We start from the raw sequence: 26,059 nt of genomic DNA on the forward strand, positions 1-26,059 counted from the left end.
AGAAAGAAAGTTCCAGAAAAACATCTACTTCTGCTTTATTGACTATACCAAAGCCTTTGACTGTGTGGATCACAATAAACTGTGGAAAATTCTGAAAGAGATGGGAATACCAGACCACCTGATCTGCCTCTTAGGAAACCTGTATGCATGTCAGGAAGCAACAGTTAGAACTGGGCATGGAACAACAGACTGGTTCCAAATAGGAAAAGGAGTACATCAAGGCTGTATATTGTCACCCTGCTTATTTAACTTATATGCAGAGTACATCATGAGAAACACTGGACTGGAAGAAGCACAAGGTGGAATCAAAATTGCCGGGAGAAATATCAATAACCTCAGATATGCAGATGACACCACCCTTATGGCAGAAAGTGAAGAAGAACTAAAACGCCTCTTGATGAAAGTTAAAGAAGAGAGTGAAAAAGTTGGCTTAAAGCTCAACATTCAGAAAATGAAGATCATGGCATCTGGTCCCCTCACTTCATGGGAGATAGATGGGGAAACAGTGGAAACAGTGTCAGACTTTATTTTTTGGGGCTCCAAAATCAGTGCAGATGGTGATTGCAGCCAAGAAATTAAAAGACACTTACTCCTTGGGAGGAAAGTTATGACCAACCTAGATAGCATATTGAAAAGCAGAGACATTACTTTGCCAACAAAGGTCCGTCTAGTCAAGGCTATGGTTTTTCCAGTGGTCATGTATGGATGTGAGAGTTGGACTGTGAAGAAGGCTGAGCACCGAAGAATTGATGCTTTTGAACTGTGGTGTTGGAGAAGACTCTTGAGAGTCCCTTGGACTGCAGGGAGATCCAACCAGTCCATTTTAAAGGAGATCAGTCCTGGGTGTTCTTTGGAAGGACTAATGCTGAAGCTGAAACTCCAGTACTTTGGCCACCTCATGCGAAGAGTTGACTCATCGGAAAAGACTCTGATGTGGGGAGGGATTGGGGGCAGGAGGAGAAGGGGACGGCAGAGGATGAGATGGCTGGATGGCATCACCGACTCTATGGACATGAGTTTGAGTGAACTCCAAGAGTTAGTGATGGACAGGGAGGCCTGGCATGCTGCAGTCCATGGGGTCACAAAGAGTCGGACACGACTGAGTGACTGAACTGAACTGAGCATTCGTGTATGGATTTTTATGTGGAAAGTTTTCTTGGATCTATAACTGGGAGTGGCATTGCTAAGTCATATGGTTACTCTATGTTAACATTTGAGAAACTGTCAAATCATTTTCCTAAGTGTCTGAACCATTTTATATTCCTACCAGCAATATATGAAGGTTCTAATTGCCCTTTGTTCTTGATAACACTTGTCTTTTTCATTATAGGTTTTCTGGTGGGTGTGAAATAGTATCTTCTTGTGGTTTTGATTTGTGTCTCCTTGATGGCTAGTGATGTTGAATATCTTTTCATAAACCTACTGCTATTTGTTTATCTTCTTGAAAAATGTCTACTTAGATCCTTTGCCCATTTTAAATGGGGAAGCTTTCTTTTTATCAGAGTTGTAAGGATCCTTTATATATTCTAGATTCAAGTCCCTTATCAGATAAATAGTTTGCAGATATTTTCTCCCACTGGAGGGAGTGGGGATTGTCTTTCTGTTTTAGTCAAGGTATACTGTGAAGCATGGACAACTTTAACTTGGATGAAATTCAGCTTATCAGTCTTCTCTTCTCACCTGAGTTTTTGGTGTCAGACCTAAGAAATCATTGGCTAACCCAAAGTCATGATAATTTACCCATATGTTTTCTTCTAAGAGTTTTATCATTTTAGCTTTTATATTTAGGTCTGTGATCTACTTTAAGTTGGTTTTTGTGTCTGAATGTGGTAGGGGTCTAAATTAGTTTTCTTGCATGTGGATTTTCAGTTGGCCCAGCACCACTTATTAAAAAGACTCTTTTTTTTTTTTTTTTCATATTGAATTATCTTGGCCGGGATGATAACTTGGTGGAAAAACCCAGACAGATATTTTCTCCAGTGGCCTCCGAGGCATCTTATTTCTTTTTCCCTTTCAAAAAGTTGTTTTCTGTGCCATAATATTCACCCCCAGGGTAAGTCCCCATTGTCTAGTTATAAGTTTATTGTTAACTCTCTCTTTTGAAAATAGCATCTTCTGCCTCAGAAAGCTAATTTTATTAATTTTTAGAATTCTGTTTGATCAAATACACAGGCGGCCTAAGCATGAAGACCCCATGATCTCAGAAGAGAACAGAGGGACGAGATGTTTCCGAGGAGTGCATTCAGTGTGCGTTGCATATTTAATCTTAATAAATTTCTTAGTCAATTTTTATGAATTCACCCATTTCTAACTCTGAGAAAGCTTTGTAGAAGGTTCTGTTTCCCTTTGAATCACAGGGAAGTTATCAGGCTTGCGTGGTGCACCGCGACCCAGCAGGGCTGGCCCTTGGAGGCATCCTGGTCGCTTGGCAGACACAGGCAGTGTCCAGGCAGGTAGAAGCATCCAGAAGGGGGTTGCTTACACCTATTTTGAGGGGAGTCAGTCTACAATCTAGCTTGAAACTGAGGCAGGTGAGGAAGACCAGAGCGAGTGAGGCGATGCAGCATGATTCCAAGCATATTAGGGTACATGACAGCTCTTATGGCTGCATGCTTGCCGCAGCGTATATACAGAGAGCGTGACCCCTGAGACCACTGAGGATGGTGCTTTCCAAATCCCCAGCTGGTTGTTCTGTCTTCAGCCTTTCAAATGTCGTGCTGATAAAAGCATTTCGAGACTCAGCACATCTTTACACTGGCAGCTAAACTGCAGACAATTGTGAAATGTTTGTAGGCTTCTTGGCACCGAGTTTTTGCTTTGTTAACCTTTTTTTTTTTTTTTTTTTTAATTTGGACTTGGTCAAAATAATTGTGGTGATAGATAATGTTTGTTCAGTGTTTACTATGTGAAAAATGCTTTACTTGCATTATTCATTTAATCCCCAGCCCCATGAGGTAGGTATTTGTCTCATCTCATCTCACAAATGGGGATAAAGACTTGGAGAGCTTAAGTAATTGCCATAATCACCTAGGTGGTAAATGACACAGTGGCCCTGTGTCCAAGAGCCTGCCTGCCTCACCCCCTCAGAATCCACCAGCCTGAAGTGAAATCTCCCCGTGGTTTACATCCCTAAGAAAGGCCAAGGGAGCCGAGGATGTGTTGGAAGCCGTGACTGCTAAGTCAGCTCTACCTGGATCAGCACAATCCTGGTTCTCTTGGAGGGAATCATTTAACACCCTTAATTGTGAATTCATAAGTCTTTAGTTTGAGACCAATCCTCAAAGGAATGGGGTCTCTTCTGGGGTTCACTAGCTATCCTGCCAGTGGCATACGTCTTTGAGCAGGATAATGGAAATGCACTTCCTTAAAAGTAGTCCACTTGCCCTCAGGTATAGAGCAGCCCAGGCCCTTGTGGACCATCCTTTACGTTTGGGGAGGGACTTCTGCTGCCTTTATCACACACACCTGATCAGCCCAAGGCTTTCCTGCGTGTCAGCTGGAGGGTGGCGATGACCCTGTCCCTCAGGATGGCTCCTGCCAGCTGGCTGCCTCCTTGCCCCCAGCACATATGCGGAGAGTGGCTCTGAGATCACTGAGGATGGTGCCTTCCAAGGCCCCAGCTGGCTGCTCTTGTCTTCAGCTTTCCAAATGTCATGTTGATAGAAGCGTGTAGAGACTCAGCACATCTTCACACTGGAGGCCCCCCCGTCCTCTGTGGCTGTATAAAGACTCCCTGGGCAGTTATCTGTGCTGAGGGAGCTCAGATAATGAAGGCGAGTCAGTCATAATGTGAAATCAAGGCTAGAAGTAAGGTTCCCACTGCCGTGACACAGGGGCAGTCACAGGGCTGGAATTACAAAAGGAATGTCAGATATTTGGGCCTGAGTCCATTTGGTAGATGTTCCAGACGAGATCCAGACATGAAATTTAAAAAGGAGTCCAGGAAAATCGTCACCTCATCTCCTGAGCAGCTGATCCTCTGCGTCAAAATCTCGCTTTGCTTTGGAAAATTTGCCCCACCGCCTTCTGGTTTGATTCTTGTGTTCACTAGTCCATCTGATTTATTGTTGCCTCTGCATTCCAAATGCAGTCATGGGGGCTGTCTTTGACTATAGCCAGAGCCTGCCCAGCACAGTGCAGGGATCAGGAAATAGCAATTCGCATTCTTGGGTTATTATGTTTTTGAATGGAAGATCTTCTGTTGAGAGGGTTGGAATTAATATTTATTTCATGATACCAAACTGGTGCAAAAAAAGATCAGTGGGGCAATTGAATGGAATGGGGCAGTTCTATCCCTGGAAGAGTCAGCTATGTTTGCTGGGGGTAACAGTGTCACGGCAAACTGACCCTTGTCCATGATGTCACTGTTCCCACGGTGATAATCCAGTCCCATCTTAGGAAGTCTGAAGCTTGTTTGGAATTGGGGAGACTGGTTAAGGTGGTGCCACTAAGAAATAATTTCAGGAACCTATGTGGATGGCAACCTAGGCAGATGAGCCTAGAACGTTCTTTGGTTTTCAGTACTGGGAAGAGTGGATGGTAGCCAGGTCAACAGTCTGGCTGAGATGCCTAAAAAAGTGTGTGCAGTTCCACACTCTCAGAAGATGGTCTTAAAGGACGTATGTGTTTTTAGAGGGACTTTTCATGCCTTGTCTCTCAGTTTCGTTGGGTTTTGTTAGACCAAGACTGAGAATGATTTATGGAAAACAAAGCTCTGCTCTGTTTCGTGCTGGTGGTCTTGTGTGAAGTGTCCTCAGGGGACGTGTGCTGTGCACTGGCCGGAGAGAATAAGTGCTCCTCTGACCTCAGACTTGAAGCAGGCAGAATGGATGTGGACATAAATTTTCTGAATGAGAATGGCAGTTTGTCAGTAAGTTTCCTGCAAGTGGAGAACAAACTCAACAAATGGCTTTTATATTGTTTTTAGTATTAAATCCAAACAAAATCCATTTTTTAGAAATACTTACTTGCAGAAAACAAAGACAGTTTGTAACAAAGGTCAGTGTGTACTTTGCTGAGGAAAGTACATTTCCATATTTAATTCCCAGGCCCCAGTAAAAAGCTCCAAGATATAGTAAAGATCCTACGATAAAGATCTTTAGTAAAGATCCTATAATAAAGCTAAATGCAGCTCCAGAGGAAGAGGTAGGCCCTTGATAAAACAGAAGAGTAGTTTCTTTTTAAAGAAAGTATGTATAGTGTAACCCTTAGGATTATATACTTGTAAATCATGCGTATGTATGAATATGCATATATGAATAGCCCATGTCTCTCAGATTTTTTGTCTTTTATTTTTAGATTCTTTATAACCACAGAGTTCAATTTAAGTTGAATACTGAATTCTGGATGTTTTCTTAAGAAAGAGCATGCACCTAACCAATAAAGTCCGCCTTTCACCCTTGCGTTACCTTGATTGCTCTTTTAAAAGTAACCTCGGTGAATAAAGGCAGTTAGACCCTTACTCTTTTACTCCATGAGTCAGTCAGTTTAGATCTGGCAAAGAAAAACACATTCAACAGAACATTGGTGGTTATCACCTTCTGAGGAATGCTTGGGTAATCCCTGAGGGCTGAAGGATAATTTTCCCAGGATCTTTTGCTCTGACTTGGCTGTCCAGAGAGGATTTTTTCCTAGGGAATGTCCTTGATTATATTGTGGGATTCCTGTGTGTAGTGTTTTTAACTTTTCTAAGGTTATGGACCCCTTTGGAAATTTGATGAAAGCCTTAAACCTTCTTACAAAAACTACACAGATACATACCAAACTTTGCACAGTTTCAAGGGTTAAAGCCATCTGTGTTAGAGTCTTTTTGGTTTGGGTTTTAACAGAGAACTCCCTGGACTTTGAACAGTAGTTGGCAGACTTCCCCTTCAGCCCCTGGCATGTGTTCTGCGCAGTGCTGGCTGGGTCCATCCTGGCCTGCCTGCCGCTCCGGGCCCGCCCGCCTGCCCTCAGCGCAGTCGGGAGGGCTGCGGCCAGAAGCTGCTGTCCTTCCTGGCTGCAGCTCCAGCCTGGGACAGAGACTCCCCCTCTGCATGCTTCCATTTTCTTAGCTGTAACTGAGGCTGAGGACAACGTCTCCTCACAGGGTGGTAGTTATATGTATGCACACATGTGCGGGTACATGTGTGTGTGTGGACACGAGTATGCATGTGTGTGTGTGTGTGTGTGTGTGTGTGTGTGTGTGTGTGTGTGTGTGTGATGGGTGGTAGGCCTTCCTGTTAAGACCAGTCTGCTGGGGCTTGCCAGTGCAGAAGTACAGTCTGGCACTTCCAGGCTATAACCATTCCACAACCCTCACATTTCACAGCCCTCAGATTTTCTAGACAAGCCAACTTGCTCTCTAAAACAGCCCTTATACCAGCTTATACTCTATTCATCCCCAGAATCTGAGTCTTTAAGGCTGACAACCGTCAGGTTTTGCCAGCATGCTGCGTGTGAGCTGCTGTGTTCTAGGGACTCTATCCTGCATACCTCTGGCTGTTAGTCAGGAAGACTATCTTGTAAATCTTTCCTTGGTCATGTGAGTTGAAAATATCTTGTTCATGTCTGTCCTTTTATGCCTATGACTTTTGTCATGTAGACATTTTCTGCATGGATTTAGCTAGATAACAGCTCTTTGCCTTCCGATTTCTGCTTTTTAGGTCTTGTTTTAAAATGTTTTTAATATTGTGACATCGTAATGACATTTATTTGTATTTTCTTCTTACCCTTTCAAAGTTTTGTTTTCACATTTGTACTGTTTAGAGTTTATTTTTGTGAGTGTGCTTTGAGGTAGGGGTTTTAATTCATTTGTTTCCACTTGGATCAGTTGTTGCCCTGGCACTATCAACTGACCAGTGTATCATTTTCTGGTTATCTGATATTTTAAGAAGAGTCGGGAAATCTGAATTTTATGTAGCTTCCCCTAATTTTTAATTTTTGGTGATTGGTTATTTTTTTTTACATGCTTAGTGGTCCAAACAGAACATTTCTATAGTCTGTATTCTTCTGTGGCCACCAGCTTGCAGCCTCTTAAGTTAAGTGTGAGGCCTCTGGTCCAAAAGATCTGAGATGGGAACCAAGCTCCATCACTCACTGTTTGACCTCAAGTGAGTTGTCTACTTCTTAGGGTCTTAATTTCTCACCAGTGTCATGGAGATAATAAATAGTATTTACCTCACCAGGAGGTTGTAAGTATAAAATGAGACAATGAAGGGAAATCTTTAGCATTGGGTCTGGTACACACAGGTTTGATGTTAGTATCATTGTATCATCATATCCTCACCGTTTACTCCTTCCTGTTCCAGTCGACTTCTTTTTATTTATTTATTTTAATTGGAGGCTAATTACTTTACAGTATTGTAGAGGTTTTTGCCATACATTGACATGAATCAGCCACGGGTGTACATGTGTCCCCCATCGTGAACCCTCCTCCCACCTCCCTCCCCATCCCATCCCTCAGGGTTGTCCCAGTGCTCCAGCCCTGAGGACCCTGTCTTATGCATCGAACTCTAGTCGACTTCTTAAGCACCTGAGGGTACTTTTTATGAAGATTAGTATCCTTTTACTCATTTATGGAACTTATTGAGAACCTGTTTCATAATTAACTAGCCCATAATAATTATGAAATAGTGTGTGGGTGCTGGCTCAGAGATGCTTAACATCCCTGCAGACATAAGATTTGGTCAGATGACTGGACTGCAGGACGATGGGGCTCATCGTAAAGAAAAGGTATCATGACAGGCCCTAGAGGGGCAGGGGATGTGAGCTGGCAGGATCAGGGCAAAATCAGTGGAAGAGAGGACACTTGAATCTAGCCTTTAAAGGACTCACTGGAGTGGAGAGAAACAGGAAAGATGATCCCTGAGGAGCTACCTCAATAATCTAAGCTTAAAGGTTCTAGACTTGGCACCAAAAAGAAACAAACAAATCCCAGAGTCTGTGAGCAGCAGGAAATGGCAGTACTTGATGGTTGCTGAGTTGGGGTGGAAGGAGAGAGAGAGAGGGGGGAGGAGAGAGAATGACCAGGTCTGCAAGCTTTTGAACTTCAAGGGGAGGAAAACTTAAGGAGACACAGTTTGGGGTGGTGAGTCCTTTGGATGTGGCATGAGTCGGGGGCAGGTGTGGGCCTGGTGGCCGGCCAGCCTTGGTGGAAGGCCACAGCGGAGTTCTAAGGATCCCCTGGTCCTGGGAATGGAACATGGGACCATCATCATAATCACAGAGGCAAGACGGAAGCGTGTGGAATTGCTTAAAAGATGAGCATTTGTTTATTCAGACACAGGTCCTGACCTGCACGTTTTCCTGTAGTCTGGGGCTAGTCTTGAGGTCCAAGGTAGCTGCTCTGATCTGAATGTTTCTGTTCCCCCTGATCTATATATTGGAACGCTAACCCTCAAGGTGATGATGGTAGGAGATGAGGATGGAGCCCTCGTGGTTGGGATTAGTGCCATAATAGAGGGACCTCACAGAATTCCCTGCCCCTTTTGTCATATGAGGACACAACAGGAAGACTGTGCCTCAAAGACTGTGAGCGCCCTCACCCGCAACCGTGCTGGCTCCCTAATCTCAGATTTCCAGCCTTCAGAACTGTGAGCAATACATCTCCGTGGCATTTTGTTACAGCAGCTTGAAGGAACTAAGACAGGAGCCTTAGGTACGAGCTGTAGCCGTAAGTGTAGAGCAGTAAAATGTTGAACCCAAAGGCGAACCATCCACTCCCTGCCACGTCTGGGGACGCTTCCCCAGGCTGGGCATCTTCCTCGTCTGCTGCCTGTCCTGCCGCAGGCTGGCCTGTTTTCTGTCACTGTGCTGCGGGGCCCACCTGACTTCTCATCAGCATTCCTTTCTAAGAGGCTAGCTTTTGTTTTTAACTACAATGAAACAGGGTCCTTTCTGCCTCCTGTCTGCCGAGGCAGAGCCCTCTCAGGCCTCTTGAGGCTGTCTGGAGTCGGGGCTGGCATGGCGGGTGGACTTTAGCTCATGGCAGCTGAGTCAGCACCCAGATGACGGCCAGCTTCCCGTGTGAGGACCCTGTCTTTAGTTAATGGGCTGTGGGGTCCTGCCAGCGGGCACTGACAGACCTGCGTCAGAAGCTGCTGTCCAGAGCTGCCCTGGGGCCTGACCTTCCCCACACCCGGCGGGCCCTAGGACAAAGCACAGCGGAGAAGGGCCCTGGATGCTGCTGACCTTCACCCCAGGCCACACTCACGTTCCACAGTTCATCCCCTAGAGGATGGTTTTGCTGGGCTCAGCATTTAGCAAGAGACACGGTTTCTTAATTATTCTGAAACAGCTTCTCTTTGCTAACTTGGCAAGTAATTCTGCATGCTGCTGCTGCTGCTAAGTCGTGTCAGTCGTGTCCAACTCTGTGTGATCCCATAGACGGCAGCCCACCAGGCTCCCCTGTCCCTGGGATTCTCCAGGCAAGAACACTGGAGTGGATTGCCATTTCTTTCTCCAATGCATGAAAGTGAAAAGTGAAAGTGAAAAGTGAAAGTGAAGTCGCTCAGTCGTGTCCGACTCCTAGCAACCCCATGGACTGGAGCCCACCAGGCTCCTCCATCCATGGGATTTTCCAGGCAAGAGTACTGGAGTGGGGTACCATTGCCTTCTCCCTAATTCTGCGTATGACCTTGTATTTTATTCTTCTGTACAAATACAGTTATTAGTATGAGAGGGGGTGAAACTAGTCAAGGCTGTTTCAGGCGAGTTTCAAGGACATAACATTGCAAGGGTCTTTGAAAGAATGGGACCATATAAGGCCACCTCATATGGTCCAAGAAATACAGATAAAACAGGTGAAGTCTGGGGATACAGATAAAAGCAAACCTTGACTCATTAATACCACTTTAATTAACTAATTGATAGCACTATGATTTCATCAACCTAATTCAAGCTGGTTTTAGAAAAGGCAGAGGAACAAGAGATCAAATTGCCAACATCCGCTGGATCATGGAAAAAGAAAGAGAGTTCCAGAAAAACATCTATTTCTGCTTTATTGACTATGCCAAAGCCTTTGACTGTGTGGATCACAATAAACTGTGGAAAATTCTGAAAGACATGGGAATACCAGACCACCTGATCTGCCTCTTGAGAAATCTGTATGCAGGTCAGGAAGCAACAGTTAGAACTGGACATGGAACAACAGACTGGTTCCAAATAGGAAAAGGAGTACGTCAAGGCTGTATAATGTCACCCTGTTTATTTAACTTATATGCAGAGTGCATCGTGAGAAATGCTGGGCTGGAAGAAGCACAAGCTGGAATCAAGATTGCCGGGAGAAATATCAATAACCTCAGATATGCAGATGACACCACCCTTATGGCAGAAAGTGAAGAGGAACTAAAACGCCTCTTGATGAAAGTGAAAGAGGAGAGTGAAAAAGTTGGCTTAAAACTCAACATTCAGAAAACGAAGATCATAGTATCCGGTCCCATCACTTCATGGGAAATAGATGGGGAAACAGTAGAAACAGTGTCAGACTTTATTTTTTGGGGCTCCAAAATCACTGCAGATGGTGACTGCAGCCATGAAATTAAAAGACGCTTACTCCTTGGAAGGAAAGTTATGACCAACCTAGACAGCATATTCAAAAGCAGAGACATTCCTTTGCCAACAAAGGTCCGTCTAGTCAAGGCTATGGTTTTTCCTGTGGTCGTGTATGGATGTGAGAGTTGGATTGTGAAGAAGGCTGAGTGCTGAAGAATTGATGCTTTTGAACTGTGGTGTTGGAGAAGACGCTTGAGAGTCCCTTGGACTGCAAGGAAATCCAACCAGTCCATTCTGAAGGAGATCAGCCCTGGGATTTCTTTGGAAGGAATGATGCTAAAGCTGAAACTCCAGTACTTTGGCCACCTCATGTGAAGAGTTGACTCATTGGAAAAGACTCTGATGCTGGGAGGGATTGGGGGCAAGAGGAGAAGGGGATGCTAGAGGATGAGATGGCTGGATGGCATCACTGACTCGATGGACGTGAGTCTCAGTGAACTCCGGGAGTTGGTGATGGACAGGGAGGCCTGGTGTGCTGCGATTCATGGGGTAGCAAAGAGTCGGACATGACTGAGCGACTGATCTGATCTGATCTGAAGACCCTTGAATTCTCTTAAGATAACCTGTCTTCTTTCCCAATGTTATTGAGGTATCACTGACAAAAATTTAAGATATTTAAAGTGTACCACTTGGTAATTTGTGAAAAGGCTCCCCCCCCCACCATGGAGTTTATTAACATATTTACTTTTTGGGGGAAGCGGGTGAAAACATTGAATTTCCACTCTCTAAACCAATTTTGATTATATCATGCAGTCTTATCAACTGTAGTCACCAGGTTGTATGTTAGCTCCTGGGACAAGACACTACCATCTGAACTGGCTAGTAATCTTGACCGGTCTCAGATCATTAAATCAGGTCCGTACTCTCCTTTTTCACTTGTGTGTGCAGCTCTTCTCTTTTTCAAATTTACATAAAAACAAGCGTATCTAGGTGTGCTGCTCAGTGAATGCTTGAAGCTGAGCACTCGGTGTGACCCAGATCTGGTGGTCAGAGAGCGCCAGCCCCTGGGAAGACCCGCTTGTGCCCTTTGGTGTCCTCTCCCTCTGGGGAAGCCACGCCTGAGCGCTTCTGTCACGTGGTAGGTCTGTAGAAAGTGGACGCCTGTGTGACTGCCCTGTGGCCAGCACCCCCTCAGCCAGGTGGATGCCCTACCCTGGGCGCTGCCCCGGGTGCCCTCTACCCCCCGCCGCCAACCACCGCTCCTTCTTCCAGCTCAGCCAGCATCACAGTGTGGTGATCTTCCCTCACGCCGTGCCTGCCGCTGCTCTCACACATTCAGTTCAGACAGGACTGCTGAGGGAGATTATGACTCAGGGTGCATTTGACCACGAGCAGGCTAGGTCAGGAGTGTGTCCCTCTTGCCAGGTGGCACTTGAATTTCTGCAGGGAACACTTCACATCCACTCCTAGGTACTCCTTTGGGATATCTGGCCCTGTGGAAGCCTTGGTTGTGTCATTTTCCACATCCCACAGGACCGAGATATTTTTAAGGAAAGTGCATCCTGACCTCTGACCCCTAAACCCCAACTTTCCCTAGGGATAGAGAGGGCGCCCTCACCCCCAGGGAGAGGAAACACAATGGTGAGAGAGGAGGCTGGAGGAGTCTCAAAGCTGTGAAAGGAGGACTAGTAAAGGTCCCTGGAATTATTGACAAAAACAGATGCTAAATGGTGAGGTTGATGAGCAAATGGGAATGTAGTTAAAACTTCTAAAATCCACCAGGGTTCCTTACTACAGGAGCATGGGCGTCCACCTCACACCGCCGGCTTTCAGAAATGTTGTCTGGTGGTGGCTGCCCAGAGCCGCATCCAGGCACACTCATGCCCATGCACAAGCCCACACACGTGCATGTGCACACCCAGGAGAGCTTGAGACATGCAGACACCGAGCAGGCTTGGCAGGGTCTGTTTCCCTCTGTGGTGCTCGGGGAGCACACACAAGGGTTTGGAGTTCTTTGAGATGAAACTTGAAGGCCTGCATCCCTGCTGCACTCACAGTGCTGCCGGCAGGCTCCCACCCGCGGAGCCAGCGGTGGCCAGGGCGCCCAGACATGTTTGCCGAGTGACCCAAGGTGAGAGTGAGGAGGGCGTGGTCCTCTGCTGTGACCAGTGACCCCGAGCAGGGGCCTGAGGCTGCACGGGGGAGCAGGGGGCCCAGAGCCAGCTCCATCTGCAGTCTCCATTGTCTGCTTTCCCAGGAGCTCAGACCTGGACACAGGACACCGGGACAATCGTCCCTTAGAGCCCCCAGCGCCCACCTCTTGGGCCCTGAGCTTGACGTATAAAATGTCTGCTCACCTTTCCACCTGCCTCCCTGTCTTCTTGCTGGAATGGTGTTCTTGGGACTGTTTCCCATGGCCTGCACCCCTTTGGTTCATCTTCGGATCTTGTGCCTGGCGTGAGGCTGTAACGTTCAGGCAGTCAGGACGCTGCGCGAAGTATTTGACAAAATGAGAGAGTCTCAGGATCTTGGCACAGACCTCCTTCCTTTGACGTCCTGAGGTGAATTTGCTGAGGCCCTTCTGGTGGGGGTCTGGGCCTGAGGCAGAAGCCCCTGAGCCCCTGTGCGCCCTCTGAGGAGAGGCCTCTTGAGCTTTTGGAGGAGCCCTGTCTGCTCCCTGGGGATCCTCTTCCCAGACACAAGTGCCGTCTTGCTGGAGCATAGGAAGCCTGCACAGCGTCTCTGCACACGGGGCTCAAGCTGGCTGTGGTCTGTTGAATGTCAATAGTTATTTCTCTTCCCTCGCCATCTCCCGGTATGTTTTGGTTTCTACAGAGTGCAGCAAACCTTTTGGATAAATTTTTTGGTTCCAGTTTGTGAATCCCAGGGAAAGTTGACTCCATTTACACTTCACTCACTTAACTTATCTTGTAGGAGTCTCAGCTCTAGCCCAGCAACCCTTGAGTCCTCTGGGGGTCTTGCGGTGTGCTTCCCTCACCAGGAGTGGCATCTCTTCCTAAAGCCCTAGATCCCGGAGGTGCCCAGGATGCCCAGAGTGAGGGCATGTTTGTCCTAAGCCGGAGTGCGGCCCAGCACATGTTGTCCTTTCTGGTTCTGACCGTAATCAAGAGCCACACACACACACACACACCCCCACACCCATACCCATGCACACACAAGCAGCAGCTCACGTGGATTTGACACGGCTGCATGAGCTAGCCTGTAGCACAGACGCTGCTGGGACGATCCCACTTAGCAGGAAGCCATAATGCAGGCAGCATGGCTGGACAGCTTCCTTGGGGAGGTATCAGCACGTTCACTGCTTGGCTGGGAAATCCATCTCTCCCCACCTCACTCCCAGCCCCCACCCAGCCATTCTCCTTTGTGGGAGGAGTGGGCCACAAGAAGACCATGTCTGCATTGGTAAACACACTGGCGTGGGATTCTTTTTATCTCCACTCATGCTTTTGGTGTTACATCTGAGAAGGCTTTGCCTTCCACTCTGATCAGAGAGATTTACTTCTGTTTTCTTCTGGGAGATTTATCATTTTAGCTCTTACATTTAGGTCTACAATCCATTTGGAGTTCATTTGTATGTATGATCTAAGGAAGGGGTTCTGACATTGGGTGTCTATTTGTCTCAGCACCATCTGTTGAAAAAGACTCTTCTTTCCCCCATTGGATGGTCTTGGCACCTTTGTCAAAAGTCAGTTGACTATAAATGTGAAGATTTATTTCTGGATTCTCAGTTCTGTTCAGTTGATCTGAATGTCTATGTATGTAGCACACTACTTCTACTCTGACTTGGTATTAAGTTTTAAAATCAAGCATGTGAGCCCTTCAGTGGTCAGACTTGGAAGCTGTTACCATCACACTTTGTCTGTTTACTGCTTTGTTTGACCTTTGGGAGCTGCTGGGTTTTTAGTTCATCAGTGCTTCCAGGTTAGATAGATGTTTGGCACGGTTTTGTATTGTAGTGGCAACTTCTGCAGTGCTCATGTTTAAGGAGGGAACCAGTGCCGCTTTTTAAGCCGTTTCCTCCAACCCCCATCCATGGTGTAGGGATAAAGACCTTACTAACTCATCTTCCTTCTCTGTGACTGACCCCAAGGGACCCAGAAGACCAGGGAGATGGGGATTCCTACTTGTGGGGGAATTGCTAAGACAAGGCTGCGTCTGGGAAGGGCTGTCGTGCTGTGCCCCCTGGGGCATGGGGGCCCTGCACCAGTGCAGAAAGCAATGGGCAGGGCCGGGCTGAAAAGCAGTGTCCCTCAGTCCCAAGTGGTGTGACCACCCTCTCCTACCCTTGCCACCTCTCCAGACACTTACCATGAACCTTCTTTCCTGATTTGTTAGAAGCCTGTCCTTCAGCATTTATGGGGCTCTGTCTACTTTGTGCATAAGTCTTTAGGGGGTCAGTGACTTACAGTGACCCTGTGAACCACTGATCTCGGAGACTGCAGAAGCAGAATTACAGTGAAGGGCTTGAGTCAGTTAATCTAATAGTATGGAGTTAGGAAATATAAGCAGCATATATAGGAAATGTAAATGAAAAGTGATTTTCCTTACTGCAACTGATAAGGACTTCATTGTGCCTGGTAAAAGACACAGTTTTTGAGAATGCAGCCAATTTTCCTCGTTCATAGAGTCTGCATTTGTGAATTCACCTACTCATTAAAATTTATTTGAAACTCCCAAATCAGTACTTGCAGTACTTCTGTGGTCATTTGCAGATACATGGAGAATGGTGAAATATTTGAGTCACCCAACAGGCATGTTCCCAGGAGAGGTCAAACAAGGCAGTGTTTTTCTTTCTTGTTTCAGCTCTCATGCTATGAACAAGTGTCCTTTTTGAGGTCTCTCTGGCACCTTGTTTTTCATATTTTTCTGCTTTTAGTGGTGATTTTGCTGTTTCAAGTGGCCTCCAAGGATAGTGCTGAAGTGCTGATTAGTGTTTCAAAGCTCAAGGTTGCCACATGCCTTGCAAAGAAAACACTGGATGAACTTCATTCAGCCTTGAGTTACAGGCACTGAGTTCAATGTTAATGAATCAATGATACGTATCGAATAGGTGTCTTTCAACAGAAACACACAACAAAGTTATGTGTCAGTTGACAAAATGTGATCAGAGGCTCACAGGAACCAAATCCTGTATTCCCCCTAGGACCAGTTGTTCTCTATTCCAGAATTCAGGGTTCGGAGCTTCCTTTTAGAATCCAAGTACCGTGAGTAATAAGAATAGACTGTAGTTACTTTTCATCTGTCACATCCTAGGTTCTAAGACACTTGTTCCTAATGCCGTTCACAAATTCAGATCATACCTCCAACCACTTAGTGAGTTTCCAAGAGCACAAGGACTTGTTGACAAGCCTGAGCATGAAACTCAATCTCTACTGCTGTGATTGCTGAGAGAATAGATGTAAATTACGGTCTCATAATTGGCAGCATGGTATGCCAGGGATAACCATGATGGTGTTGATTCCTGGAGCGGCTGGTGGGAGAAAGCTGATCATCTCTCTCAGGCAGAGCCCAAGAAGGTCTGAGTAATGGGCAACAGGGCCAGCAGCTGTAAACTGTTCACACAGACAATTTGCTGGATAAACCAGAGTTTATACAATTGGGTGTTGTTTACTCTTTAAATCTAGAAAACATCATATGGTCAACTCTAAGGCTAAGAATTATGTGCTTATACCACACAGTTTTCCACTGAAAAAGAAATTAAACCATCTCACCCAATTTGCTCCTCAAGCTTGTGCTCCTACCAAGAAAAGGAATAGAGAAGAATGTGTCCACACTGAATTGATTTGCCTGAGAAACTGGGTTGGGAGGCTCTGGTGGATGTAATCCGCTTTGTGATGAATTAGATACACTTCTCCAGGCATCAGGAAAATGCTTTACAGCCCTTCATCTGTAACTCCAGTATTTCAGACTTTCCAAAATGTACATTGCTTTTCCTAATCTGCGCCACGGGTTTCATGGAGGTGGAGTGAGTTGCCCTTAGGACACAAGCACACACTCAATTATGTGCTGACTGTGAACTTCCTTCATATCTACGGCCTTCAGGGCTGCACACTCAGAATCAAAATCCAGATAGTTTTTGTTGTTGGTGGTGGTTTGTTAGTCTCCCACCTCTGCCTCTGTTGTATGTCCCCTTGAATAAATGAAATATAACCAATACCTTTAATTTTCATGGTGAGTGCATATTCATTGTACTAGGTTTAAGCCAAAAGGAAAAGAAATGTAAAGATCTGTAATGACTTAACCATGTCCTAGAGGTAGCTCTGCTACTGTTAATATGACCACATATATCCCTTGAGTCTTTTCATCTTTAGGATTAAAGAATTTGGACTTAAACATGTGAAACCTTTACTGTATCCCACCCACATCTCAGCATAAGAGCACATTAAGATTTATGAAAATCTTTTAAATCCTTCAAGCTTATCGTTGTTGCTGGTTACCAAAAGTTTGGTGTGGGAGCCCCAGCATTTGCCTAGGGGAGCATGGGTGCTGGAGAAAGAGAGCCCTGCATTTGTACACAAGCCTGAGCCCTGATCAGCCGCATAACTGGATGCTGAACCTTCACTTCCCTGCCTGTAAAGTGGGGCCGGTAATACCTTCCAGATAAGGGAGGACCGCGCATGCAGAGCTGAACTCGCCTGTGAAGAGAACCCTAATAAATGCCAGTTGCCTTTCTGCTTCGCTTTTGTTCCAAGGAGCTCCGCAAACATGTGGAATTGATGTTTTTTAAGATTTCAAAAATAAGTTCTACTCTGATTTCTCTGGTGTAGAATTTTAAATCATGGAAGGCTGAAACCGTTGAAAGCACTACTCTGAGGTCTGAGAAATCCTTGCTGTCTGTGGGGAATTCCAGTTCCACAAGAAGGTCCCTCTGCTTCCACAGTTTCAGCATGGACATTAGCAGAACTTATGTTTACAGACTTCATTTTTTTAATTTAAAAAACAAAATCAATGCTGTGAAAACTGGGTTTTCCTCATTTCTTGACAAGTGCTAAGGTGGGATCTGATGGGGTTTTCAAGCTGGTGCATTTACAGAGGTAACAAGGTGTCTCCGTGTCTGCATCACACCCTGCTCTCTACACTGCTGTTCCCAGAAAACATGGAATAGTGGTGGGCTTTGTTTTCCCCTGAAGCTCCTGGCTTAATTATCATCTGTTCCCTACAGCACTTTTACAACAACCTGGGCTTCTCTCCAGACTTTGTTTTTCGAGTTCTAAGCATTTTCCACAGCATTGCTCATACACTTGCAAGCTCCAATGCTCCATTTTGGGGCTGTTTTTGTTGAGGTGTTTTGCCTTGCTTGGTTTTATGACCAGGCAGTTCACAATTGGAATAAATCATTAAAAACACTAGACCTTAATCTATCTTTGTCTGGGAGCATCTCTTATAAACCCAGGCTTCATTTTCTAGTTTAAAAAATAAGTCATCTGCACCTTAGGGAAACTAAAATGTGATTATTGAGAGGCCCTCCACTTAGTCGTTCCCCAGCCTTGCGTGTCGCCCAGTTAGAGTGGAAGCTCAGGATGCCCCATTCCGGTGCCGAGTGCAGCCGGGGCCGGGGGTGTATTCCTGTGGTATTTGAAGTCTGCTGCTTCAGCGGGCGGTCCTGGGACAGCAAGCTCAGCACAGCTGGCCCTGGATGTCTGTCTTTCCCCCTCACCAGACGACTCCTCGGGGCGAGCACGTCTGATTGTTTCCGATTGATTCACTGACCCAGGAGGCTGGGCAGACCAGCGGTGTGTTTGAGTGTGTGTGTGCGTGCGTGCGTGTGTGTGTGCGGCACGCGGATGCCGTCAGTGCCCTGCAGAAGCTTTCCGCCCCGCTTACTGCCGGACTTTTTGCAGCAGCCCACAAAGTATTTTTAAAACAAAACCAGAATAACAACCTTGAAGGCACCGCAAAGGCAGATCTGTCCTTTCTGGTTGTCATTTTCTTCCTTCCCATAGTCTGCATTAAGATGCCAGCGTGCAAAAACACATCTTGAGGCCTAAGAGCATTTCCTTTCTTTTTTTTTTTTTTTTTTTTTTTGGTGGAAAACAAAACAAAAAGTTCAACCCTGGCCAAGCATGTTTCCAAATAAAAGCAGGCGTGTGCCATGGTGCCTGGCTCCTGTGCTGAGCTGGCCTGCCCCTCGCAGGGGTTATGAGGGGGCCCTGTGTGTGTTGGGGGTCTGCCCCGGCTTAGTCTTGATGTCAACACATAGGATGTTGGTTTAGCTCTTCGGGAGCAGGGAGGGAGGTTCGTTTTTAATTCCTAAATCCCCCTACTTACCGTCTCTGCGAGCTCCTTCCCGCCCTGGCCCCTGTGCCCACGGGGATGCCCTTCACTCCCAAGACTCCTCAAGCACACTGAGGGAGCCACGTGTGGCCACAGCGCTTCCCAGGGCACGGGCCGGCAGGCAGAGGCCCTGGTCACCGGGTCACCCACGCCACTGGCCCGTGCACACCCAGCTGAAGCCACTGCCCGCTCCGCACTCCTGTGAGCGCACAGCGAGGGCTGCACTGGGCCCGCCCTGGCCTGTGACCCGCCGACCGCCCCCCAGGCCCCCAGACCCTCATTCGTGTCACAGGACACAGTGGGGAGTCGGCCGCCACCAGCACTCAAGCCCTGTCCCAGGCCCTGTGCTGGGGGTCCTTCGAGGGGACCCGGGAATGCCCTTCCGAGGTTCAGAGCTGCGAAGGAGTGGGCAGAAGTGCCACTGGCAGCGTCAGCCCAGAGATGGGCAGCTATGCACGGCTGATGCCCGTGACCCACAGCTGTGCCCAGTCCATCCAAGGCCCTCTCCTGTTCACGGGCCTCTGTAGCAGAACAGCTTTGCTCCCCTGGAACACCCCCATCACCCCCACAAGCCGCCCCCTCCGTCCTCTGTCCTTCCCCCATCGCCCCCCACAGCCCGGACCCCCCCGTCCTCTGTCCTCCCCCCATCACCCCCACAGCCCGCCCCCCTCCCATCCTCTCTCCTCAGCCCCTTGCTCACAGTGTTCTCCTGAGTCTGGTTCCCCTAATCACGCTGCCTCAGTCTTCTCGTCTCAGGGAAGGTCCTGGGGTCCCTCACGTGTGTGCAGGAATGAGCCATTGGACTGCGGGATCCGTCTTCCCAGATGGCCTCCAGGCCCTTACTCTTCCAGTGTCTTTCACTCCTCCCAGGACCCGGTCTCCCACTTTGAGGGGCTCCTGAGACATTTTCCTGAACCTTCCCGCTGTCCTTGGCCTGCTCTGAGTGAGCCTTGGCCCTGGTCTGGCTCACCCCCTGAGAGCGTTAACCCTGGCGGGGCTGGGCCTGGGGCGAGGGATGTGGAGGTCCGGGGCACGGAGTCTGAAGGAGCCCGCTCACCCCCTCGGGGTCCTCTCCTTGAACCTTGCACGCTGGGTACCTCGCCTTGCTGGTCTCACCTGGCCCCGGCCCTGGATGCTGAATTTGGCTGCCTCAGCCTCCAGCTCCAGGTGCCAGTCCAGGGGACCTTGGGAAAGTTACCTTTCCTCTCTGAACCGCGGTTTCCCTGTTGCCTCCATCCTGGCTAATGAGGACTTTGTTAGATAAGATGTGCCAGCTGCTCAGCCTGACGCATGTTAAATGCTTGAGAGATGCTTGTGGTGGTTATTGTTATCATTAGACAAATACAGAAGCATCCCACACTGACCAGCCAGTCTCCATGAGCTCTGGAGATACAGGCCCAGTCCCGTGGTCATCCTTGCCCCCGCTTGCCCCTCTCGATGGTGTGTGATGCTGACCGTGTGGATTTGCCCTGCGAGGTCAGGACCTCGCATGTTCTGAAGAGGATGTGTTTTGTGTCTCTGCTGCAGGAATTGCTTACTTAGGAGGTGTGTGCAGTGCTAAGAGGAAATGTGTGCTTGCCGAAGACAATGGCCTCAATTTGGCCTTTACCATCGCTCATGAGCTGGGCCACAAGTAAGTATCAGACTCTGGATTGTTCTGCCTCTTTAAATGCTTTTCTGAATACATATTCTTTTCACTCAGATTCTGGAAGTTCTAAAACAGTACTGCTGGGCGCCTTTGCTTCCTCTCGAGTAGGGACCTAGGCAAGCCCAAGTCCCAGCCCTTCAGGGAATCCAGGAGATCACTGAACAGACTGTCTCTGAGAGTGGAAATGCTCATTTGAGGTTGGTCTATTCTTAAAGCACACTCTGTAAAGGGAAGAGGTTTTTCTCAGAGTGTCGTCGTGAGTTGCATCCCCTTCCCCAGATCAGCACGATTTTGATTCACTCTAAATATATTCAGATAGTGGGATTATATTTGTGCCATTGAATTTTTTTTTTCTTCAGCCAGTTTCAAACAAAGTCCAACTTTCTGAAAGTAGAATGTCAGTGTCTTAGTTTAAAGAATCATCAGCTACGCCCTTTGTCCATTGGCAATTCTCCCCTTGAGGAAGAAAGAACCACAGAACCCTAGAGCCTAAAGTGTGGACAAAATCTGAGGCTGCCTGCTGGCGCTTCAGACGGGGAGACAGCAGCCCTGGGGGTTGAGTCGCTGGCCCAAGGCTGAGATCACCTGCAGGGAGCCTCCGGGGCAGGAGGCCAGCTGACTCTCAACCTGCGGCCCGAAGGTTTTCTCTTCCTCCTGGAGTAGCTGTCTGTTTCATGTTTCTCTGAAGGAAAGATTGTGAGGTGACTGCTTGAGAACTTTAAATAAATAAATTGAGGAGGCCAAAACATGCAAAACAATGGGAAAATTTATATTGGACTGAAGAGAACAAAATTAAATGGAAATCTAGTTCTTGGAGAAAATATATATATTGTCAAGTTTTCCTAGTGCTCTAGATAGTAAGATGCCTAGAATCCTAAATGTGAACTCAGGCTTCCCAAGAGTAGAGGCTATGGGTAAGGAGTACAAAAGCAGTTGTTGTCCCCTAGTCTTAGCCATATCTGGGGCTTTTTTTTTTTTTTACTTTGTTTCGTTATCTGGTCTCATTTTAATTTTTTTCACTCCTGTGGGTGGGTTTGTTGTTCACTTTTCTGTCCCTCTTGGTTATCATGATGTGAGTAGAGTAAATGAAAATAATCTTAGGCGTATTTTCTGGTATTAAGGAGAAAATAACAAGTTCTTGGCCAAGACAAGCAAGATGAGCAGTTATCTCTAAGCACACATTTATTTCATCTTGACAGTAATTTTTAATTTATTTTTTATTGAAAGATAATTGCTTTATATAGTTTTGTTGTTTTCTGTCAAACCTCAATTGACAGTATTTTAAAAATATTGCGCTTTGCTCATCCTCTTTTGTCTATACTACTAGAAACTAACTTTTTAAACTAATTGTAATCAAATTTGTATTCATATCTCAGATTTGTTAAGAAAAAAAAAACAACAAAAAGCCCCACATTCAGTAGTGGGTGCTGAAAGAAAAGTGCAAATGCGTATGGTTTTGCAAACCACTTCTCTCTGTCAAATGCCCACCCAGCCCTTCATAGTATCTGGGAACCCACTCCCTAACAGTTGTGAGGGTGTAGAGTTGTTGAAGCATTTCCCAACACACAGCGTGTGTGGACCTTTGGAGAGACGTATTTATGTGAACTGCTGCATCCCATGGCAGGAGCCACCCCACACGCGCGCACACGTGGGCCGCCTTTCCTCCTGGGACATTAAGCGCACGGAGCACCGTTCCTCCCTGGTGGTCTGTGTGCTTGTGCTGTATCAAATACTGGCATTTTAACTCGGGAGGTCTGCAGATGACTGATTAGATCCAGTCATAATCCAATAGCCTTTAGCTACAGTCTGTTTAGAATTCTCGAAGAACTCTTTATAGCTTGCTACTGAACTCTAATTACCTGCAAAAACAAACACCTTATTGTTCATCCAAGCCAGTAAATCCTGCTAGCATCTGGTCCTGCCCCTGCTTGGGCGATCGTGGTTTTCCCAGAGGAGTCTGTTGTCTCTGATTATTCGCAAGCATTGAGAAGCAGATCCTCCGTGGATGAAGTCAGCCTCCCTGTCCACGGACTCCTCTGGTCATCCGGCTCAGAGGAGTTGGGGCGGCTGTGTGGAATGGGAAGGTGGAGGCTAGCCTGCACTTTCAGGGAAGCCACTGGACAGGCTGTTTTACAGATGCGAACCTGGAAACTGGTCCATTCTTTGGGATGGAGAGGAATAATTTAACTCCATGTTTCTTAAATGTGTGTAAACTGACATAGGATGGATGGTATTCTCAGTGATCTGATCCACTGGTCCGTGCTCTCTAACAAAATTTCTTGGTGAGAGTTTTAGAAAACAATAAAGAACACCCCTCTGTGTACCCGTGGGAAATCTCCAGAGCGCTCACCCACCCGGCCCTAATCATTCAATCCTGAAAAGTGAAGCATCTCTTCTGAAGGATGAATGTGTGTGCCTTTGCATGCAGGCACGCATGGACGTGGCCCTTCTGCTCGTACCCAGTATACCTCCTGTGAGGAGCAGTGTGAACACTTACCCTCAGATGCCAGTGTTAGAGGAAGTCACTTTCCATAGGAGCCGCACAGGCCATTTATCAGATGATGAGCGTCACATAAGTTAACATGATTTCATTTTTGCCTTGGCTTTCAAAAACCACAAAGCTAAATGTAAGGCTGAGTTTTAATATTTAACTCATTGTAGCACTGGCCTTTTTCTCCCTCTCTTGTATGCATGGTTTTATTTCAATTATTGTAGTTCAAAAATAATTCATTTGGTGCTTTGAACTGGCTCCGATCCAATTTGCAGTAAAATAAGTTCTAAACTATAGATTAAATGAAAAATTTTTGACTTGGTAACATCAATAATGCTGCTTTGGACATAAATTAACAATGAAGTAATGATGTTTAAATCACATCAGATCTCATAGAGCACCTAGTGTGTACCAGGTACTGTTACATGCTGTGTATTCACTGCGTTTTTGAATCCGTCCTATGAGGCAGTTTTACTAGCTTTTACTTTATAGATTAGGAAACTAGTGGTACTTTAGAGACAATTTCTAGTCTCTACCTAAAATGATTTGGGATCACGTGTATGATAATATGGACGTCCCAGGTGGCTCAGTGTTGAAGAATTCACCTGGAATGTAGGAGACTCGGGTTCGATCCCTGGGTCTGGAAGATCCCCTGGAGGAGGGCATGGCAACCCACTCCAGTATTCTTGCCTGGAAAATTCCATGGACAGAGGAGCCTGGCAGGTTACAGTCCATGGGTCACAGAGAGTCAGACAGGACTGAAGCGACTTAACACGCACACACACATGTATGATAATATACCCATGCAACAGGGCCATTAAAATAAGAATTCAAATTATAGAAATATGTTATAAAGAAGAGAGCTTGCTATATACCCAAAGAACCAGGGTACCTTCAGTTTGCTGGCATGGTACAGCACCTGGAGGAAGCCAGTGTGTCCTCGAGAGGGGTTCCCTAGGAAACACAAGTGCTGTCGGGGAGACTGGCAGTTTTCTGGTGATCTGCCCTGGTGAAGAGGTAGGGCAGAAAAGACTTTGGCCATGGCTTCAGACAGAAGGTGAAGGATCTGCATCTCCTGATGGCAGTCGTGGGGGCACCCTGGGAAGGGGCTGTCCTGTGTTCCTGCCTGGAGGATGAGCTGGGTCTGTCAGCCGCTCTTCTGATGGCAGCTTTGGGGCTTTTTAATGAGCCTGATGCCAAGAGCCAACTCACTGGAAAAGACCCTGATGCTGGGAAAGATTGAGGGCAGGAGGAGAAGTGGGCAACAGAGGAGGAGATGGTTGGATGGCATCACCGACTCAATGGACATGAGTCTGAGCAAGCTCTGGGAGATGGTGAGGGACAGGGAAGCCTGGCGTGTTGCAGCCCATGGGGTCGCAGAGGGTCGGAGACGACTGAACGACTAACATCGACATGACCTTAGATGCCTTCTTGCCCATCATATGCAGCTACCCCCATCTTTTGGTTCACCTTGTGCGAGCTTTGGAAGGCAGCTGTCTCCCTGTCTTGTTGTGGTAGCTTGAGAAACCCAGCTGAAAATGAGGCTGGTTTTGTGCCTTCTTGAGCCTGCGGTGACCATGAGAAAGCGATGGTCTTGAGCACGAGAGGGTGTCTGCGATAGACACTTTAGAGGGCCATGCTTCCAGCTGTTGTTGGTTGTGACAGAATCAGTGACATGGAGCAGACCACCCAGCTGGGACAGCTCTGCCCAGGTCTTTCCCTTAAGGAACCAGGATGCCTTGCGGTGAACCTCAGTGTCCAAGTTGTTCATCACTATTTGACTTTAGAGAGAAAGAGCGAGAGCTCCAAACATTCGTTTCTTTGAGGCCAAATGCAGCCCTGATTGCTCACAGGAAGAACTCTCTTCAGAAGCTCATGTCCATGCTGACTGCCCATGAGAAGAATTTTTTAAAAAATCAAATGATACCCTGATAATCAAGGGGAGCATTGGTAGTGATGTTAGTATAACATTATTTTTAGAGGCTGTTGTTTACTATGATTTGGAACTTTTAGTGTTAGAAAGAAAATGTTTCCATGAAAATTGGTTAGAGTGCCTTTTGTTTGGGGGAAGGTCGGTCTGATGTGGTGTGATAAGGCCCAGGGGAGACATTTGATTGAGAAGAATGCTTCCTAGTGCGGTTGGAGGCTGGGAGGGCACAGACTCAAGTCTCAGCTGGTCATTTGGGGGCTGGGGAAACCCAGGAACCATGCACGCAGCATGCAGACAATTGGGTAAGACAGCACCTGGGAAGTGTCTAAACAGGGCTTCCAGGTGGGGTGGGGAGAGCAGAGAAGGACTTTACTCACGGCTTATCTGGCTACCTACTCAGAAAAACAAAGAGCTTCCCTTGCAGAAAATAAATCTCTGCTTCTGTCGGATTTAGGAGGCTCTGTTAGATAAGCCTGAGCCACATCAGCGCCTGCCTAGAGAGTCAGACCAAACCACGTGACCCCTCCAACCCGCAGAAATCTGAAGAAGGTGCTCCAGACAGGCCCGAGAGTCACAGCCCATGTGCAAGCTGTTGCAGGCCAGGCCTCTCCCCACCTGCTCTTTCTGGGGTCTTTCCTGACTTCCAGATGCCCTTTCTTGGGCCTTTCCATTCTGGAATCTACCTCTGCTCTGGTCAGCTGGCTCTGCTTGCAGCCTCTGAAAATCGCTGCCTTCATGGGAACTTGGGAACCCAGCAAGGGTGACATACGGGCTGTGCTGCAGGAGAGGAGCCCCCGGGGCTCTTGGAAGTGCCCACAGCCAAGTGTTAACAGGCCTGATCAGTTAAACTACCCGCTCTTGGGGAGGGACGCCTGGAAAGCTCTCCAGGAGACACCAGGTGCACCAGGGCGGGGCTGCTGCCGGCCTGACGTCTGAGTCCCTGTATCGTTGCTTCTGGTCTCATCCGCCTGCCTCCTCCATCTCTCGCTCCCTGGCCCTGTCCCCCCAGGTCACCCCATCACGAGCTCACCCTGAATTCCATGCTTTTTCACCACTCTCCTAGCCCTGCACCAGGTATGTGCGTGCTAAGTCACATCAGTCATGTCTGACTCTTTGTGACCCCGTGGACTGTAGCCCACCACACTCCTCTGTCCCTGGGATTCTCCAGGCAAGAATACTGGGGTGGGTTGCCATTTCCTCCTCCAGGGGATCTTCCTGACCC

General features: G+C 47.2%; 1 protein-coding gene across 1 annotated transcript in view; it reads left to right on the forward strand.

Moving 5' to 3' along the window:
* Positions 1 to 26,059, forward strand: part of ADAMTS17 (ADAM metallopeptidase with thrombospondin type 1 motif 17) — a 394,605-nt gene that overhangs the window by 145,065 nt on the left and 223,481 nt on the right. The window contains exon 8 of the mRNA XM_055555537.1: positions 20,296 to 20,401. Coding sequence (XP_055411512.1) covers positions 20,296 to 20,401 — 106 coding nt within the window. The remainder of the gene's footprint in view (positions 1 to 20,295; positions 20,402 to 26,059) is intronic.

This window comes from Bubalus kerabau, chromosome 19, assembly GCF_029407905.1.
Source record: "Bubalus kerabau isolate K-KA32 ecotype Philippines breed swamp buffalo chromosome 19, PCC_UOA_SB_1v2, whole genome shotgun sequence".
Classification (NCBI taxonomy): domain Eukaryota; kingdom Metazoa; phylum Chordata; class Mammalia; order Artiodactyla; family Bovidae; genus Bubalus; species Bubalus kerabau.